The sequence below is a fragment of the Delphinus delphis genome, chromosome 7 (genome assembly GCF_949987515.2).
Source record: "Delphinus delphis chromosome 7, mDelDel1.2, whole genome shotgun sequence".
Lineage (NCBI taxonomy): Eukaryota > Metazoa > Chordata > Mammalia > Artiodactyla > Delphinidae > Delphinus > Delphinus delphis.
In genome coordinates this window covers 32,605,049-32,624,961 of record NC_082689.1, presented here as the reverse complement: position 1 = coordinate 32,624,961, position 19,913 = coordinate 32,605,049, and the positions used below count along the sequence as shown (strand labels likewise).

Here is a 19,913-nt window from a genome sequence, read left to right as displayed (position 1 = left end):
GCTTTTCCAATGCCATTCCTACATTTCTCCCTGCTAGAACAACTAATTTAGTAATAGTTTGAACATGACCTAAAATTGCCCTTATGATTCTGTTCTAGCCAAACTATGCCATTTCATTTTTTTACATTCCTTTTTCTTACAGATATTGTGACTTGTTTGGCTACAGATTACTGTGGAATACATTTGATTTCTGGTTCCAGAGATACTACATGTATGGTATGGCAGATAACCCAACAGGTAGTCACTCATTTAAATACTCTTGGTTTGGATCAGAGATTCACCCTGGGAATACTATTGAGATGTTCTAATAGAATACTGAATTTTTCTCTTACATTGAATGATTATTTGAGCTCCTTTGCCTCCTTTTACCCCTCATTCTGTTCTGTCTTAATCACCACTTTTTCCCCTAGGTTTATTGTTTGATTCATGACCTTATCTCATATTACCTTCCAAAGATAGCTCCTTATTAACTTCTTTTAGGAAAACAATTATTTTTCTTTTCTCTGTTAACATGATAATATTCCTATTTTCCTTTCAGGTGGAACTACTAGAAATTATAGATTTAGAATTTTCATCAACCTTATTGTGTACTCTCATGATAATGTTGGTGCAAGGAAGTGTCTTTTTTCTTTATGGCTTCTGGATTTTCTACCTTGCTTAGAAAAGTAAACAGGCGTTTTCTCACTCCAAGTTTATAAAAATATCATCTAAAATAGTTCTTGTAACACTTTTCTTGTTTTATTTTTTAAAATTTCAATCTTTAATCCATTTCTATATTTTGTAATACAGAATATTTAATATTAGATATATAATTATGTAGAAAGTCATTTATGCCAGCATAAACGATTACCTACTAAATTGGATCTTTTTCTGTATTCCCCATTCTTTTACATTTATCTATTTCTGTGTCAACACCAAAATATTTTTACTTTAGTAGTTTAATATTTGGTAAGGCAAATCCCCTCTCACTGTGTTTCCTTTATTAACCACAGCTGTTCTTATATGAATATTTATTCTTCTGTATGAACTTTAAAAATACTTCAACTATATCCTCCTAAGAAAACTTCATTTTAGTCTTAATGAAATCATATTTATATATTTATTTGGTATGGATTGACATGTTTATAGTTATTCCTATCCAAAAATAGGAAATGTCTTTCCATATTTGTTTCAGGTCTTTTTTCAATGTCTTTTGATTTTTTTTTTTTTTTTTTTTCGGTACGCGGGCCTCTCACTATTGTGGCCTCTCCCGTTGCGGAGCACAGGCTCCAGACGCACAGGCTCAGCGGCCGTGGCTCACGGGCCCAGCTGCTCTGCAGCATGTGGGATCTTCCCGGACCGGGGCACGAACCCGTGTCCCCTGCATTGGCAGGCGGACTCTCAACCACTGCACCACCAGGGAAGCCCTGATAATATTTTTTAATAATTTTTTTCCATTTAGATCCTGTATTTTGTTATATTTACTTTTAATTATCCTATTTTTATGACTGTTTCAGTGGGATTTTTAAATCATTTTTATTTGTAACTATTGCTAGTAAAAAAAAAAAAGCTATTGATTTCTATACAGTTATCTTATATCTAATCAGTTTACCAAATCCTCTTATCTAGCTCTCATAATTATTAGTATTTCTTGGATTTTCTGAAGACAAGGTAATATACATTAATGTGATCTGAAAAAATAGTGATTTTCTTTATCTTTTCCAATATACTAATTATTTCATTTTCTTACCCTCATACATTATTAGCAAATATAATAAAGCAAGAAAATTATAGTGAGCCTCCGTGTCTCATGTCTGATTTTGATGAAATTACCTTCATTATTGTGCCATTTAGTATACTGTTTGCTGTTAGGTTTCACTAGGTTTTTTAAAATTTATTTTATTTCAGTAGTTATCTTCCTTCCTTTTTTTTTTTTTTTGGTAGGCTTTTAGTTTTAATAAAATTTCAATTTACAGAAAAGATACAAAGGTAGCACATTTTTGCCATTTGTCTTAGCATTCTCTCCCAATCTTTTTCTCAGTATCTTTTTTTTTCTGAATATTCTAAAAGTTGGAAACTCTATGTTCCTTTACCCCTAAACACTTCAGTGTTTTTTCTAAGAACATTCTTATACATAGCCACAGTGCAGTTATCAAAACTGAAATACTTAACATTTATACAATACCATTATCTAATCCGCAGTCCAGGTTCTAATTTTGTCAGTAGTCCTAATAATGTTCTTTACAGCTATTTTCCCAGTTTCTCTTTCTTTTTTAATTTATAGTTTTACTTTTTCTTAATGTAATGTATTATGTTGAGAAGTGTCCTAGGTTTGAACCATCCTTGAATTTCTATAATAAGCCCATATAATTCATGAGATATAGTTATATTTTACTGCAGGATTTTATTTGCTAGTACTTTAGTTATTTCTTTACTTATAAGTGAAATAAATCTGTTTTTATTTTGTCTTTGCATGTTTAGTATTAAGATATGCAACCTTTATAAAATGAATTTGAGAAGAGTCCATCTTCCTCTGTAACTTGAATTGATTAAATAATATAGGAATTACTTAATATTTAAAAGTTAGATAGAGTGGACTAAGCACTCAGACTGATACTCTTAGAGGAAGACAAATGTGACCCAAGTAATAGAGTGTCAGGGAGAATTCATTTACATTGTATAATGCTCGTAGAAGATCTGGGCATTTATCTATGATAATCATAAACCAAATACCATGGAAACTACTCAAACATTCTATCATTATGTATCATAGAAAGTACTGTATCAAACAAAGCACACTAAAAACAGATGAAGGAAACAAGTGCAGATTCCCTGCAATAAATTGTGCTATTAGAAGAATATAATAAGAATATCATTCAATAAAATAGGACCTCAAAGATGAAATTATAAACTAGCATAATAAGATGAAAAGGGAGATTGCAGAAGAATCAAGCTGAGACTAAAACCAATACTGTTACAATTATAGATAAACCCAATGCAGAAGCATCAAGGAACAAATTTGATGTGACTGAAAATCAAATTATTAGCATGGAAGAAAGACTTAAAGTAAAGTGAATAGAAATGAAAAAACAAAAGGATTAAAGCAATTAGAAAAAGAATGATAGCTATAGAAATCAGAGACAAGTCAGCATAAAGATAATTGATGTCCTTGAAATAAGGACTCCAATAAATGAAAAAGAGAAAGTATTCAGAGATGTAATAGAAGAAGTTTCTTCCAAGTAAAGGAAGAATAATTCTGTAGATGAAAAGGGCAAATAATATACCTGTTAAAACTAATCCAAATCAATCAACTTTGAAATTCTTCAGATTAAGTTTTTGAGCTTGAAAAGATTGAGAATAATTTGAGAATCCAAGGAAAAACCCAAGAATGAGTACTTGTATGAGTAGACTTAGTGGTAAGAACTAGTTGCAATATCAGTTTGTGATTAGACGGTTTAAATACAGTATAAACCTTTTTAAAGAAAATAGCATACAAGAAAATTACCTTTGCTATTCTGTTTTTATATTAGGGAGGTGTTCCTGTGGGCCTAGCATCTAAACCGTTTCAGATTCTGTACGGACACACTGATGAGGTATTGAGTGTTGGCATCAGCACTGAGCTAGACATGGCAGTGTCAGGATCGAGGGTAAGATTTCACCTTTAAAAATACTGATTTCTTTATACAAATTCAGAGGCAATATTTATATTTAACTTTTTTTCTAGAAGAATTGGTAAAAGCATAGAAATTTTATACTGTGTTTGCCTTGAACTTTGCAAAAGTAGAAAAATACAGAAAAAAAGAGACTAGATTCTATTTGGGGATTTTACTGGTCTTAGTAGTTAAGACTTGAAATTTCAAGATTGGAATTTTTCCTAAGGTACATGTGTCCTTGGTAGAATAATCATTTTCTTAGTTCCTTTACCATATTTCTTTCTCTTGCTCAGTTTCTTTTCTTCTTTTTGTTCTTCTTTTCTTTTCTCATTTTCTAATATTTTCTGTGTGTAGGATGGCACTGTGATTATACATACCATTCAGAAAGGTCAGTATATGCGGACTTTACGACCACCTTGTGAGAGTTCTCTGCTCTTGACCATTCCCAATTTGGCTATATCTTGGGAAGGACATATTGTCATCTACTCCAGCATTGAAGAAAGTACCACCCTCAAGGTATATAACAGTTTCATGCAGTAGGGCTAGACTATCTGTAAGCCTGTCTTCTCCTTCCCACATTGTGTACATATGAGGAGGCATTCTGAAGAAGGAAAGAACACCATATTTTGAAAAGGATGTTTTCCATTCATCATTCAATTTGTTCATTCCCTATCACAATATTAGCCTCATGTTTGATTTTGTTTTAGGGCTTTCTATAGCCCTATATGACTTCAAAAATAATTTCTGATTATGTGGGACTTCATAAGCTCAGGTGGAAATTACAACTGAATTAAATTCTTTTTGCACAAGACAGGGTATAAATAAACTAACTGTGAATTTTATGTTTATTTCCTTCCGGTGATAAAGCTTTTTAAAAAATTAAGAGAACTTTTTTTTTTGTTTTTAATTTTATTTATTTATTTATGGCTGTGTTGGGTCTTTGTTTCTGTGCGAGGGCTTTCTCTAGTTGTGGCAAGCGGGGGCCACTCTTCATCGCGGTGCGCAGGCCTCTCACTATCGCGGCCTCTCTTGTTGCGGAGCATAGGCTCCAGACGCGCAGGCTGAGTAATTGTGGCTCACGGGCCCAGTTGCTCCGCGGCATGTGGGATCTTCCCAGACCAGGGCTCGAACCTGTGTCTCCTGCATTGGCAGGCAGACTCTCAACCACTGCGCCACCAGGGAAGCCCAGAGAACTTCTTTAGTTTTGTTTTAAGAATGTGGGTTTTGTTGGATGAGAGTTTTAATTCTTTTGGAGGGATGAGATTTTTAATTCTATTAAAGAAGAGGAGTACTTGTTTAATATTTATTTACTTAGCAATCTGATTGAAATCACTTTAACAATATTTCTACCTACTTTCTCTTTAAGTATAACCATTTGTTTATTCCAAAATTTTAAACCCAGTCATCATTCTGTGATAGTCATAGTTTTAATTTGAGATCATTAAATTTTCTTCAACTAATCTTTGCAGGATAAGAATGCATTGCATTTGTTTTCTGTAAATGGCAAGTATCTACGGTCTCAAGTCCTGAAGGAACAAGTATCAGATATATGTGTAATTGGAGAGCACATTGTCACAGGCAGCTTACAAGGATTCCTGTCCATAAGAGATCTCCACAGGTAAATAATAAGAATTATTAAAGTATCACTTCGGAAAAGATGGTAGTATTTTCAGCCCAGAGAGAGTAAAATCTGTAAACTAAGATTTCTAATCTTTTTTTTTTTTTTTTTTTGATGTTGGGGGTAGGAGTTTATTAATTTATTTATTTATTTTTGCCGTGTTGGGTCTTCATTTCTGTGCGAGGGCTTCCTCTAGTTGTGGCAAGCAGGGGCCACTCTTGATCGCGGTGTGTGGGCCTCTCACTATCGTGGCCTCTCTTGTTGCGGAGCACAGGCTGCAGACGCGCAGTCTCAGTAGTTGTGGCTCACAGGCCTAGTCGCTCCGCGGCATGTGGGATCCTCCCAGATCAGGGCTTGAACCCGTGTCCCCTGCATTAGCAGGCAGATTCTCAACCACTGCGCCACCAGGGAAGCCCAGATTTCTAATCTTTTTGTTCATCATTTATTATGAACATGTCTTTTTTGGCAACTATGAAAAAAATTGGGGAAGATGAAGTATTTCTGGGTTGGTAATGAAATATAGATGTACATTTTTAAAATGCAGAAAATTTTATGTTGTGTACATTTTACCACAATTAAAACAATTTTTTTTAAGTAGCCAGAAAAAATTTTTTTCATAGTGCCAAGCCTGGATTATGGATTTGGAAATTTGTACAATTATAGTTTGAATTTTTAGAAACTAAAGTTAGGTTTAAAAACATTTTTTTAATTGTGCTAAAATAAAGTATTTTTAAGGCTAGCACATCTGTTCTTGATTTTGTATGTCTGTGTTTAAAATCGGTGAGGAGTCTTTTGTTACTTCACCCAGTGAAGGAAAAGATGTTTGAAAAATGGATATGTTTTTAAGTTTGGTATTCTTCATGTTTACCAACTTATATACACAAAGCATTGTTATTCCCTGCATGCCCAGATACATTTTTTTCTTTTCTTCTCATTTAAAAAACTTACTATGACATATTTATACTCCTCAAAGTATCTTGGCCCCTCCCAAAGCCCTTTTTTCTGAATCATTTCCTGATCCAGAGTGTTCTCTTATTACATTCATATCAGAATCACTTCTGTACCAACATCGCTTCCCTGTTTTTGTATTTTCCTTCTCATTTTTGTCATTCTTTCTCATGTGGTAGAGCATTGAGTCCACATTTCAGTAACGTCTTTCCAATATTTTGTATTACAACCCTAATCTTAGGGTATTGTTAGGAGAATCCCAAATTAGAAAAAAATTAATGGGATCTTCTGGCAGGTTAGTCTAGACCATAGTATGTACATCCTAAGATTCTTCATTCTCTAATCATAAAAGCTGTGAGCATTTTTCATAATGGGGTGTTATATTTTATACCATATTATATTTTAAAATATTTTATATTGTATATTACATCTTTTAAGACAAAGCAAATATACCAATTTTATTTACCTTATCCCCCACCAACACACACTTTTTGAGCTTTCGCCCTTTTTATCCAACTTTTGCTCATTAATCAACAAGGTGAAAATCGTTTCGTGAGAGCACATATATATGGTTAGAAGGCAAACAGATGTTGGAAATAGAAAAAAAAAATCTGTTAAGTATTTTAACTAATGCTATAAATGTGGGCCTTTGTGTCACTCAGGTTTTCTGAACCTAAGTTCCCACATCTGTAAAATTAGAATGCAGAATTAGATGATCATTAAGTTATCTTTCAGGTATAAAATTCTGTGAATCCATTGTATATCCATGTAATTATGTGTGTGTTTTTTATTTCTCTTCTAGTTTGAATCTCAGCATCAACCCATTAGCCATGCGATCGCCTATCCACTGTGTTTATGTAACCAAAGAATATAGCCATATTCTTGTAGGATTAGAAGATGGCAAATTGATTGTCGTGGGTGTTGGCAAGCCAGCTGAGGTAAAACCTAGCATCAAGAATTTAGTTTCCCGTACTGTTGGGGATTCCTTCGGTTCTTTATTCCAGCTGAATCAGAAGTCTCCATTATGGATAAGCAAATTGAAAAACAAAGTTGATTTTTCAAACTACAGTAAATGAAAGGGGATAAAACTAGTATTCAAGAGTGATGTTTATATTATGATATTATTGAAATCACACATTTAACAGTTTATAACTCTATATGAAGAAGAAAGTTCTTTTATTCTGTTTTTCCAAATCTAGATTTTAGACCACATACTTGAATTTTTAATACATAAAAGCATTTGTAAAAAATGAAATATAGACTCAAACAACAAAACTACTTACCTTATTATTATTATTTTGTTAATTTGCCCACGCTGCGCAGCTTGCGGGATCTTAGTTCCCTGACCAGGGATCAAACCCGGGCCCAGGCAGTGAAAGCACTGAGTCCTAACCACTGGACTGCCAGGAAATTCCCCAAACTATATACTTAACTTTAATTTCAACAACTATTCAGCATGATTGTATGTCAGTTGTACTTTTGTAAAAGCATCATTTTTTTTTAACTTGGAACTACAAATATCCCCATATAAATGTGCTAATTCTCAATGAATTTCCTGTAGTTCCTATAAATTTATTTGCCAGTGGTTTATTAATTACTGAATATTCAGATATAAATGTAACACTGTTCCTATGAAAACTTAGTGGCTATACTCCAAGTAATCTAGTGATTCTTCTAGAAAATTTATTTTGTTACACAGACTCATATTTAAGCATTATAAATTTTTATTGGTATCATTGGTCTTTTCTGAGAAATCTAAAATGACCTCTGTACGGGTTATTTCAAGAGAAGACATTACTGAATAACATACTGTCAGTAGTTACAATAAATCTATTACAGATCATAGGAACCTTTTTTTAAATAAATATTTTAAGGTTTTGTTAGTCCTTATACTCTTTTTCAGGATATTATTTTAACAAGAGAGGTCTTATTAAATTAAAGTGATTGGGACTTCCCTGGTGGTCCAGTGGTTAAGACTTCGCCTTCCAGTGTAGGGGTGTGGGTTCGATCCCTGGTCGGGGAACTAAGATCCCATGTGCCTCCTGGCCAAAAAACAAAACATAAAACAGAAGCAGTATTGTGACAAATTCAATAAAGACTTTAAAAAATGGTCCACATCAAAAAATCTTAAAAAGGGCTTCCCTGGTGGCGCAATGGTTGAGAGTCCGCCTGCCGATGCAGGGGACACGGGTTCATGCCCCGGTCCGGGAAGATCCCACATGCCGCGGAGCAGCGAGGCCCATGAGCCATGGCCGTTGAGCCTGCGCGTCCGGAGCCTGTGCTCCCCAACGGGAGAAGCCACAACAGTGAGAGGCCCGCGTACCGCAAAAAAAAAAAATCTTAAAAAAAATAAAGTGATTGCAAGAACATTTAGTTTCAGGTGTAATGATTCCCCAAATAATGTCAGCAAGTCTGTATCTCGATATTTCACTTACATTTAAAACATTTTAAGCGTTTTTACATTCAGTAGTAGAGTTTCTTGATTAATATATTTCCCAAGTAAAGATTTCCCTTCTGTCCTCTGCTGTGATGATTACTTGAGAACTCTGCTTAGACATTACTCTTTGAGTATGTTTCACTTTCTATGGTTTACTCAAGTGCCTTTAAATTTGCCTGCCCTCCAACTTAGGTAATTTGTTAAGTTTATAATTTTACTGAATTAAAAAAAATGAAATGACGTTATGTGCACACATTTAAAAAAAAATTGATTGGAAAAAAAATACCTAAGTAGCTTCATTTCATAGGCCTACATCAGTGTTTTGTAATATTTACCAAATAAGTTTTTGGTCCTCATTGAAAGATTTATGTATAGTCTACAACACATGGAATTTGAATTGTGTATAGATTTTGAATAAAAGTATTTTTTATCGATTTTATATCTTTGTAAAATACATTTTCCATCAGCTGAATTATGGACCTACTTTATTAATAAATAATCTAATTGAGTACTCAGAATTTTGCATATTTATTAAATACAACTTTATGTGAACGTGTAGAAATTAAATAGATCAATAGTTATGAAAAGAGTTCTATTTCAACATCTATTTTTATCTAAAATATCAAAATCTTGATTAATGTATATTTTTAAATCATGTATCAGGTTTTTTTGTTTTTTGGGGTTTTTTTTGCGGTACACGGGCCTCTCACTGTTGTGGCCTCTCCCGTTGCGGAGCACAGGCTCCGGACGCGCAGGCTCAACGGCCATGGCTCATGGGCCTAGCTGCTCCGCGGATGTGGGATCTTCCCGGACCGGGACACGACCCCGTGTCCCCTGCATCGGCAGGCAGACTCTCAACCACTGCGCCACCAGGGAAGCCCCATGTATCAGTTTTACCTATTATACTGTCAGTATAAAATCCATATTTATAAATTAGATGTTAAAGTGGAACTAGATTAATGGAAATAATGGTTTTGGAAATACATCTGGAAATGAAAATGCAAAGCAGACATGCCAAAGTGTCTTTGCCTGCGGTTATCTTTTATCGCTCCAATAAGTGGACCTTAGAAAAGTACCATTAAAAAAGGGAAGCAGATGAAGCACCATTAAAAAGTAGATTGCTGGGCTTCCCTGGTGGCGCAGTGGTTGAGAGTCCGCCTGCCGATGCAGGGGACACGGGTTCGTGCCCCGGTCCGGGAAGATCCCACATGCCGTGGAGCGGCTGGGCCCGTGAGCCATGGCCGCTGAGCCTGCGCGTCCGGAGCCTGTGCTCCACAACGGGAGAGGCCACAACAGTGAGAGGCCCGCGTACCGCAAAAAAAAAAAAAAAAAAAAAAAAAAAAAGTAGATTGCTGGGGCTTCCCTGGTGGCGCGGTGGTTGAGAGTCCGCCTGCCAATGCAGGGGACACGGGTTCGTGCCCCGGTCCGGGAAGATCCCACATGCCGCGGAGTGGCTGGACCCGTGAGCCTGCGCGTCCAGAACCTGTACTCCGCAACGGGAGAGGCCACAGTAGTGAGAGGCCCGCGTACCGCAAAAAAAAAAAAAAAAAAAAAAAGGTAGATTGCTCTTGGGAAGTAATTACAACAAATTATATGGTTAGATTAAGAAATGTTTCCCATGTGGAGTTTTGTTGCCCTATGTAGAAGTATAAGCACTTTTAGAGGGGCATTAACCCACTGATTCAATTAATTTTGATTAATAATTGTTATGTGCTAGGTGATAAAAAATTTAATGGTGGAAAAATATGATTCTTACCTTCAAAGAGCTTATGCTATTCTTATTTTCTAAATTACTTATCATGCTATTGTTAAAGATTTTTTTACATTCTTAGATCAAACTATTTAAAAGTTACTTCCTTTTCATCAAAATGTTATTTTACTTTCTTCTTATCATTGTGATTGTCATTAATAGTACTGCAAATATAAGAGGAGAAAGTTCCCCACAACTATGTGTTTTGTTGCCTGATTAAGTATAATTTGAGAAGATTATTTTAATGAAGTGAAATGTAGTTTTGTAAATATATAAAGTAAGGGAGTCTTGTAATTTTGATATGTGGCACATTTAATTTAAAAAGTTGTACGTTGGTAGTAAATCTTTCTCAACTAAAAGACAATCAATGAAGAAAGGCCTTTCTTTAATTATTATTAAGAATCATTAAAATGTTAATGATTCTACTAACAAAACCTATTTCTTGTACATTCTACAGAATCATTGTCTTGTATATCAATTTCATTTATTTTTTATTATTTTTTTTCTTAATAACATCTCTTCTTCATTTTTCTGGATTACTTTAAACAGATGCGCTCAGGTCAACTTTCTCGAAAATTGTGGGGATCTAGCAAACGGCTCAGCCAGATTTCAGCTGGAGAGACTGAATATAATCCTCAAGATTCCAAGTGATTGTTATTTCTGCCATCTGTCATGGATAACTGAAATTTGATTTATTGCTTTGTCACTTTAATCTGTGACAGATTAAATGTGATATTAAATCACTTTAATGTCACATCTCTCAACTATCTTAAATGTTTCAGGGCTGTTATCCCTGAAAATCATTTAGGGATTACCAAAATTTGGTATCGTATGTGTATAAAGTCATAGGTTATATTATTATTATCCACTAAAAAAATTTCTGGTTAACATCACTGAATCTATCTTATTAACTAATTCTTGGTCTACACTAAGATGAATTTGAGAAAATACATTTGATTAGATTTAGTAGTTTATTTCTAAAGATCATTAGATCCATTTAAAAAAATAAACTTCTAAAAATAAAGAAGCTAAATTCAATTTGCTTATTCTAAACAGCAAAAGTTGAGGTATTTCTAATAAAAGAGTAGCAATAATGGGACAGTTGAGAGATATGGCTTTTAATACATTCTTTAGTTAATCATTCTCCTATTTACTGAATAAATCATCCTAAATACATCAATTTTATTATGGAACTTCTGATTGGAGGTAATATTTTAAAAGCATCTGTTGCATACTTGGATTTTTAAAACTCAGTGTAAATTACAGGTTTTCATGATAAGTTGAAAACAAGACTTTTGAAACTGGTACATTGGCTCATCCCACTATTACTTAGCATAGTACTAATGAGAATTTATTGCAATGTATTATTATTATCCTTAAATAATAAATGTTGAGTAGGAGTAAGAGAAACTAGAGACACATTTTGTGGATATATTTCATTAGTAGTAAGAGTTAAGGAAAAATGCTCATTATGATTTTGACAGCTGGGTCCTTTAAGTAGCATCTGCAGCTCAATTTATATGTGCAAAGTACAAAATTTCTTGGCTTTTTCTTTATTAAACACTGTGTTTTCCCCCAATAATTATTGGAGTTGGCAATGATACCCAACATTTTTATTTATTTCATATGATTGATGAATGAACCAAAAAGATATGCATAACTTAAACTAGTCATTTGGATATAGTAATTTTTTAAAATACACGTTTCTATTTCATGTTATGTATAACTTTCAGGATTAAAATCAATTTTATTATACATAGCTAGATGTTACATTATGCTTTTAAACTAAAAGGCTGATAGATTTAATTCAAAGAGATTGTTAAACTTTGTACTTTTATAAGGTCATATTTTGAGTTAGAAAGTTTTTATAACTACGAGTGTCCTTAATCCGAGATTCCACAGGTTGGGGGGAATTTATGAATCCCTTAAAATTGTGTGGAAATTCTGTATGTTAGCTGCATTTTTTTTTTTCTTCAGGAATGAATGGTTGGGTGGCTTTATTAAAAGGGTCTGCGATTGGGGGAAAAAAGACTTTTTACAATACCTTTTAAAAATAATAATATTCTTTTTTCTACAAATTATAGATTTCCTTATATCCAATTGTCTTCTCAATTGAATCTTTGAGAAATTCTTCCTTTGTAGTCCTCTCCTGTTGCCCACGGTATCTAATACCCTTTTCTTTATAATCGTATGAGTGAGTACAAAATTTACGAGAAGTAAAGGATTTTGTTTAGGGAAACTTTTTGATAGATTTGATTGGCTTGTATTAGGACTTGTAAAAAGTTATAGAAGAATTTTCTTTCCAGTTATTTAAAATTCTCTGTTTTATTCAGTAAAAATACGTTATGTTTTAGGTGAATCACACTGAAATAAACTGATGCAGCAAGTGTAAAGTAGAACATATGCAAATGTGAAGGTTTCCTTTTTGAGGACTTCAGTAACTAGTGGTGAAAATGTCTCAAAACAAGTCAATAGAGATAATTATCATATATTAAGATTTATTTCTTCTGTTTTTTCATTCTATTTTCATTTTTTATCTTATATATTTTAGGAAGTTTCAAGTCAAGAGAAACAAAATGATGGGGTTTTCGTATTTTAAATTTGATTTTTAAAAAACTGTTTCTAAATCAAAACTTTGGAAATGTTTCTTTTGCCTATTTATCTAGAGATTTTGGCATAAGGATGTTTATTTTTAAGGTCACTTAGTATTGGTTTTGGAAGTTATTTTGGATGATTATAAGTTACAAAAAATTTAACTTAGATTATTAGGGGAAAATTCCTAAATTTTTGGTATTTTACTTTGCTACTGTTTAGATGGAGGAGCTAAACAAGCAGTATTTATTTTATAGCACAAATATGAAGAAGCTTTTTTCACAGTAGATACCCTACCTAGAGTAATAGTAGATGTTCAGAGCAGTGGGATTAACCCTTATATAATATTTTCCAAAAAGTGAAAACCAAAAATGTAAAATTTTGAGGAAAATCTTTGAGAATATTAGCAACAGTCTAGAAGAATGGAACTTAAAGTTTATTAAATAAGCAAATATAGTAGTAGCATTGGCTGAATAATTCCTCTTTTGAACAGTTTAGACCACTGATTAAAAGTCACTAGATAAGAATCACTGTGAAGATATACCTTGAGGGATTATGGTGTATTTACATGTTACCCATAGAAATTATTTCTGTATTGTATAATGGGAGAAATGAACAGTATCATTAGAGTGCAGTAACAGGTGGACATTTCAGATGATGAATATAATATCTCAGCTGTTATATGAAGTGTGTTGTCTTTGAAGAACTTTTCATCTGCTTTTGTTTCTTGACACTCGTGATAGAAATAAAAATGTCAGCATCCTGATGATGTGCAGCAATTTATACTAAGGAAATGATTTTTTTTAGAAAGTGAGGTCAAGTATTAAAACATACAATAGAGGTACTCATTTAGAGAATAAAGAAACTTTATAAGATTTTTTTTTCAACTCTTCCCAATCAGTATTCTGTCATTACTTAGATAAAATTGGAGGAGAGAAGAAAAAATAGAGTTGGGCATGAATGAAGCTTGGCCAGTTGTTTAAAATCATATAAGCCTGTGAAGCTCATGTCATCTATGAATCATTTCTATTCGTTTCCTTTAGGTCGCAGTGCTTTTTCAGGTCACATCCTTTTGTAGGAGAGAAAATGCCAATTATTCATTTGTCATTAACTAGGCTTCCTTCTTTCTCTATGTAAGGCTTCCTTCTTTCTCTATGTAAGGCATATAAAAATTATCCTTCAAGAACTAGTACTGAAAATCAGTTTAATGCTTCTGAAGGAATAAGTGTACCCTCATAATTAATTAGAATTTAGATTTGAAAGTTAAATCCTTACCGAAGATTTTTTGTATTTTGCTTTAATAGGAGTAAGCAGAGGAAATTGTTAACTTAATACCCTATTTTTATTTAATGATGACACATGACACATGGCCTTTGCCTTTAAGTATATTTTATATTGCTACTAAAGAAATCACTAATGGAAATCTTTTAATTGAATTTAAAGAGGTTAGCTCCTTTTATATATTTATATTTATAAAGTGAATAGCATTGTCTTTATCACCTTTCCAATGAAAAGATGCAAGTGCATGGACTATATATAAATATTATATAAATATTAAATAATATTATATAATATGTAATGTCCTGTGGGGGTGTATATATATGAAGGTTGGTCTCTTAAAATACATCATTAAATATGTAAACCATAAATAAGTTCTTAAACCTGTCTTTAGGATATAGTTTTTGACTGATATAAGAAATGAAATGCATTTTTTTTTCTCTAAATCTAATCTGTTGTTTTCCTTTATTAGGCAGACTCATAGCTTGTCCTAATTACTGTTTCTCTCATCAACTAAAACTGTTCTTTCCCAGTAAGTGACCAGCCTTAAACATTTTTATCACTTTAAACAAATACTGTTCTCAGTATTCTTTTTGCCTAATTCATTTATCATACGTACATTTGATTTGCTTTAAACTTGATCATCCAGAACATTGTTATAGAGAGTTTTCCTATATCAGAGCCCTTGTTGTGTTTTTTTCTGATGACATTAGGCAACAATATAGTGTTATCAGTCATCATTGGCCACAACTTTACTTCTTTAATTTGAATCTAGCATTTTCAAGGCCATTGTTTCTTAACTGAGATTGTAGATCAGACTTCTCTGTGAAGCTTTATAAATATACAGAAGTTTAAGCGCTACTCTGGATACTCTGAATCTCTTTACTTGATATTCTTGGTATAAAAAATTGTCTCAGGGTTATTATATTAAATCTTAAAATATTTTCTGCTACAGAAATTATATCCATTCATTTTTATAAATCAGATCCGATATTCACAGGCTTATTTGAAAATAGGTTTAATCATTATCCTTGAAGACATTTTTTCTAAAATTTGTTTGGAATGGCTTCTTATCTTTGTTTTGCATGCCGTGGAAACAACCAAATTTCCTTTTCAGTTTGCATTATTCTTATCATAAACTCTCTTCAGACCTTTCACATTTGAAAATTATAAATAAAATTTGCCTCCAAAAAAGTGTTTGCTTGTATTAGTTCCTAGTGGCTATCAGTGAATATTTTGCGTATCTGAGTTAGGTAACATTTTAAACTATTAATAAAAAACATGAGTAACAAAATGCTAGATTTAAAACGTAGACTTAGATCTCTTACAGCGTTGAAGCTAGTAATCAGTAGTTTTCCTAATTAAAAGCATTGGATAAATTCCCTAAGCACTTCTGAGGACTTTTGTAGGTATAGCCTCTGTATGGAAATACTCTTTAAATTTTCATATGGAAAGTCTTAGTGTTTCAAAAAAATAAAGCATTAACATTTAAGATATTTAGGCCTGTACTGGAAATGATTCAAATTTTCTACATTAAAAATGTAAGGTCATCTTAGATTATAGGAGTCATGCTTTTCTTCAGTATAAGAAGCTTGTGTAAAAGTGGCTGTCTTATCAGGTACTTTTCTGATACATTGTAGTAATTTATCAGATACATCTTCTTAGATTATCTCACTGACATTTGTCACATGTGGGTGATTTCTAAACACATTGTAGGATTTGGACCTATGAAGCTAATGGCTTTAGTGAAAAATAAAAGGACAGAGATAAAATTGTATTTACTTTTGTCTTCATGCCTTTAATCTTATAACTGAAAATTCAGAGGAAAAGAACAAGTAGAAATTCACTAATTCAACATTTGTTTTCTGTGGTTTAGTTTTAATATGTTTCCTTGGAAACTTATTTTGCAAATATTACCACAATAATAATAACACCACAATATTGTCTCTGAATTGAAAAAGTTACCCATTCATTTTCAAAGTTGACTGCCAGTGGACTTTTGGATGTTTGTGTGTGTGTGTGTTTTCACTTATAATATGATGGCTGTCTCATTATTTAAAATTTATAACTATTTTTGAGTGTACAAACTGATTAGCTATTTATAATACTATTATAATATAGCATTGTAATTTGAGAATAAGAAAACAAGTTAGGATTTAGGTGGGATTGAAAAATAAAATTATATTTTATTGATTAAAATATAAACTTTTAAAAAAGAAGTCTTATTCCAATTGGACCTTTTAAAATTTTATTTTTCTAATAATATATTGCAACTTAATGTGTATAAAACTAGAGTTTCTCTGGTAGCCAGTGTACTAAATAAATAGTTACTGTTAAAATGCTATTTTTGTTGTTCCTTATCTTGGAAACATTTCCCCACAATATCTAAGCAATGTGTTTTAAGACTTATTGGGCTCAACCTACAAATTCAACAAATACTCCTTTTGCATTTTGGAGAAAAAAACTTAACTATGATATACATATTTTGCTCTTCAGAATGCTAAAATTATATTAATCAATAAACACTTTAGAAAGTAGTTCTGGTAAGGAGACATCAGTTGTTGGACTTAAGTGAAAAAATTTCAACCTCTTAGTTTCTTATATAGGGATTAAAGTGAATAACTTTATTCCTTTGGGATTTTAACTGGTTTTCTTGGATATTTTTCAAAGCATTTAATTATAATAGTTTCTACATTTCTTCCAAAATTATGGCATATTACAGTACATCTTACTGTTAAAGATCTTTTATATTTTTGACTTTTTTTTCCTATTATGCTTTTTACTGCTGTCTCCGATTCATAAATACCATCACCAAAAATTTTTTGTGGCTACTGTTTATTTTATAGTTAGCTTTAACCATATAGCTGGTCTGTTCTCTTCAGGAATTCCTAACGGGTATGGCTTTCTTTCCCCCAACTGTTTGCTTTTATAGACTTAGAGCAAAAAAATTAGCAAAAAATAATGAGAGATCTAGCCAGTCATTTTCTATCAGATGCATTGCTATAGAAGTGAATTCATTAAGACTGAAAAATATTGAACACATATGATTTGTCTCTTATGTCAGTTTTTCTGGGACCCAGATTAAATAGGAGCATTTCAGTGTTATCATAGAAGTGACAGTGACTTGAATGCATACACACACACACACACACACACACACACACACACACACACAGTCAGTTCAGAGGAGGATAGATGAAAATTTGGAATTGTTTAAAAAAAATACTTGCAAATCGTGCTGCTACTTAAATATTTAAGGAATTCAAAAAGTTATGTAGTTATCGTAAAGTGTTCCTTGTCATTTGTTCTACTGGAATTGACCATGAAGAAGAATATTAAGCCTTATTTATATCCAATTATTGACTGTGCAAACTGTGACTCAATGGATATTTGTATGCCAAAAAAAAAAAGTTTTTAAAGTTGAGAAAGTTTTAGACTTAATAAAGATGTATAAATAATTTTGATTAGTATTCTCATTATAATGAAGCTACTGTTAATTTGGTGCAATACATTCTTCCCTTTCTCATCCTTTTAAAATTAAATATATAAGATGTATGTTTTGTTTTGTTACATTGAATTTTGTTTAAAAATTTTTCAGTGTGTGTATATGAACTAATGTTTGATTTGTTTCTGTATAGCATGAATGAAGATAATTAAAAATTTTGCACATTTTTTAGTCCTTTGGAAATTTGTATTCTAACAGTTTGTAAGAATATGCATTTATTTTGTACATAATAAATTTAGCTTTGTATAGGAAAATGGGTTTGAATCAAATAAAAAATGATGTTTTCTTCAGCTGGTTTGTAATTCTCAATTTTATAGAGTCTGATTAGAACTTAGCATTGGCTGAGTTATTTGAGTAGACAAGGGATTGAATACAGTATTTAGGCAGCAAATTGATAGCTGCTTCTTTCTCATATGAGCAGAATTTCTTCTGTAGTCCTATGTGCACAAGATAAATGTTATGTTAATTGACCAGTTTTTGTTGTATATAACAACAGGTATTAAGCCTTTCATTTTAAAGCCACCTCAGAAACATGGTTATGAGCTAGAAATCTCCATTTGTAGCTAATCAAATAATACATTAGATTGGTTTTTTTAAAAACACTTATTTCCTTTCACAGTTAAAATCTTTTACTCATCAACTTTGACAGTGTAGATGTTGACCTATTCCTATCCTATACACTTTACATTTGTGGATAAGGGTAACAGATTGAATGTAAGTAACTGTATTTTAGTTTGCTCCATATTAGAGTTCTGGCAGAACAACAGTGAAGGCATAAACCTACAAGGATGAGGGCGTAAGCCTAAAAGGACAAAGAAAATAGAGAAGATAATCAGTACAATTTTGGAAGGTGGAAAATTAATGGATTCAAACTGGATGAATCTAGACTTACAGGGTGCCTAAGATAATGATAGGTACCTAAGTCTAAATCTCTCCACATGTCCTCCAAAAAACTATACAGATAAACAAAAACAAATGTATCCTCAAATATCCCATGCCTTCAAGATATCAAGAAGACAGATAACACGACAAACATCAAATTACATAAAAATAGAAATATAAAAAGCAAATTCCAACAGAGCTATCTCTTAAGTTTCTATAGTAAGCCTTTACAGAAAGCAAGGAGAGTCCAGAAAAACTTGAGGGTAGTTGATTAGAGAACCTAAGATTGAGCTATAAAAAAAAAAAGACTCCCAGAAAGAGAAAGCCCATCCGAAGTGCAAAAATACTGAACAAGAGTTTGAGTGGATCAGAGTACTGCATACAAAAAGTGGACTTAGTGTGCAGGATTTGACATGGCAATCTCAGAAGACATTCTTAAGAAGAATGTAGAAATGCAATTGCTTTGTAGACTAGTCGGTGAAAGAGGAAAAAATGGGGGAAATTTAGGATTTAGGATCCTGCATGCAAGAAAGAAAAATATTGAGCGAGATGTAATTCTACCCATCACCCTCATCTTCCCAAAACTAAAATAAAAAAACTACAATCCATTATCTATCATGAACCATGACACGAAAATCCTTAAGTGAATATTAGCAGATCATTTCTAGCAGTGTTTAAGAAGTATAATGCCTCATGACCAAGTGTGGTTCATCCCATGAATTTAAGATTGGGTTAATGTTTAAAATGTCACCTGTTTAAGATAATTCTCAGTAGACTGAAAATAGAAAACATTCGTAATAAAGTATATTTATGAAAAACCTATAGCTAACATAATATTTAATGTAAAAGACTGAATTCTTCCTAAATTAGGAATAAGGTAAGAATACCTATTCTCACTATTATTCAACATTGTACTGGAGACTCTAGCTAGTGCAATAATGCAAGAAATAAAACAGCATACATATTGGAAAGGAGACAGTAAAAATATCCTTTTGTGGTTAACAAGCATGTAGAAAATTCTAAGATATCTATGTACACAAAACAGTAGAACTTATGTAATAAATGAGCCAAGCAAAGTCACAAGATACAAGGTGAAATACAAAAATAGATCATATTTCTGTATTCTAGCAATAAAAATTGTAATTCAAAACAATACAGTTTACAATATCTTGAAAATATTAAATACTTAGGAAATAAAATATTTGCAGGACATGTACACTGAAACTACAGAATATGGCTGGAAAATGGAATAAAAAATAGATTTGAAGAAA

At 32.4% G+C, this 19,913-nt stretch overlaps 1 protein-coding gene across 5 annotated transcripts in view; it reads left to right on the top strand.

Annotated features, from left to right (window-relative positions):
- NBEAL1 (neurobeachin like 1) overlaps positions 1–18,024 on the top strand; it is a 177,663-nt gene extending 159,639 nt beyond the window's left edge. For all 5 annotated transcript variants that reach the window (XM_060016264.1, XM_060016263.1, XM_060016265.1 and 2 more), the window contains 6 exons: positions 143–237; positions 3,510–3,626; positions 3,987–4,148; positions 5,102–5,250; positions 7,001–7,136; positions 10,935–18,024. In XM_060016264.1, the coding sequence (XP_059872247.1) occupies positions 143–237; positions 3,510–3,626; positions 3,987–4,148; positions 5,102–5,250; positions 7,001–7,136; positions 10,935–11,036 (761 nt within the window). In that variant the 3' untranslated portion in view covers positions 11,037–18,024. The remainder of the gene's footprint in view (positions 1–142; positions 238–3,509; positions 3,627–3,986; positions 4,149–5,101; positions 5,251–7,000; positions 7,137–10,934) is intronic.
- The last annotated feature ends 1,889 nt before the right edge of the window (positions 18,025–19,913 follow it).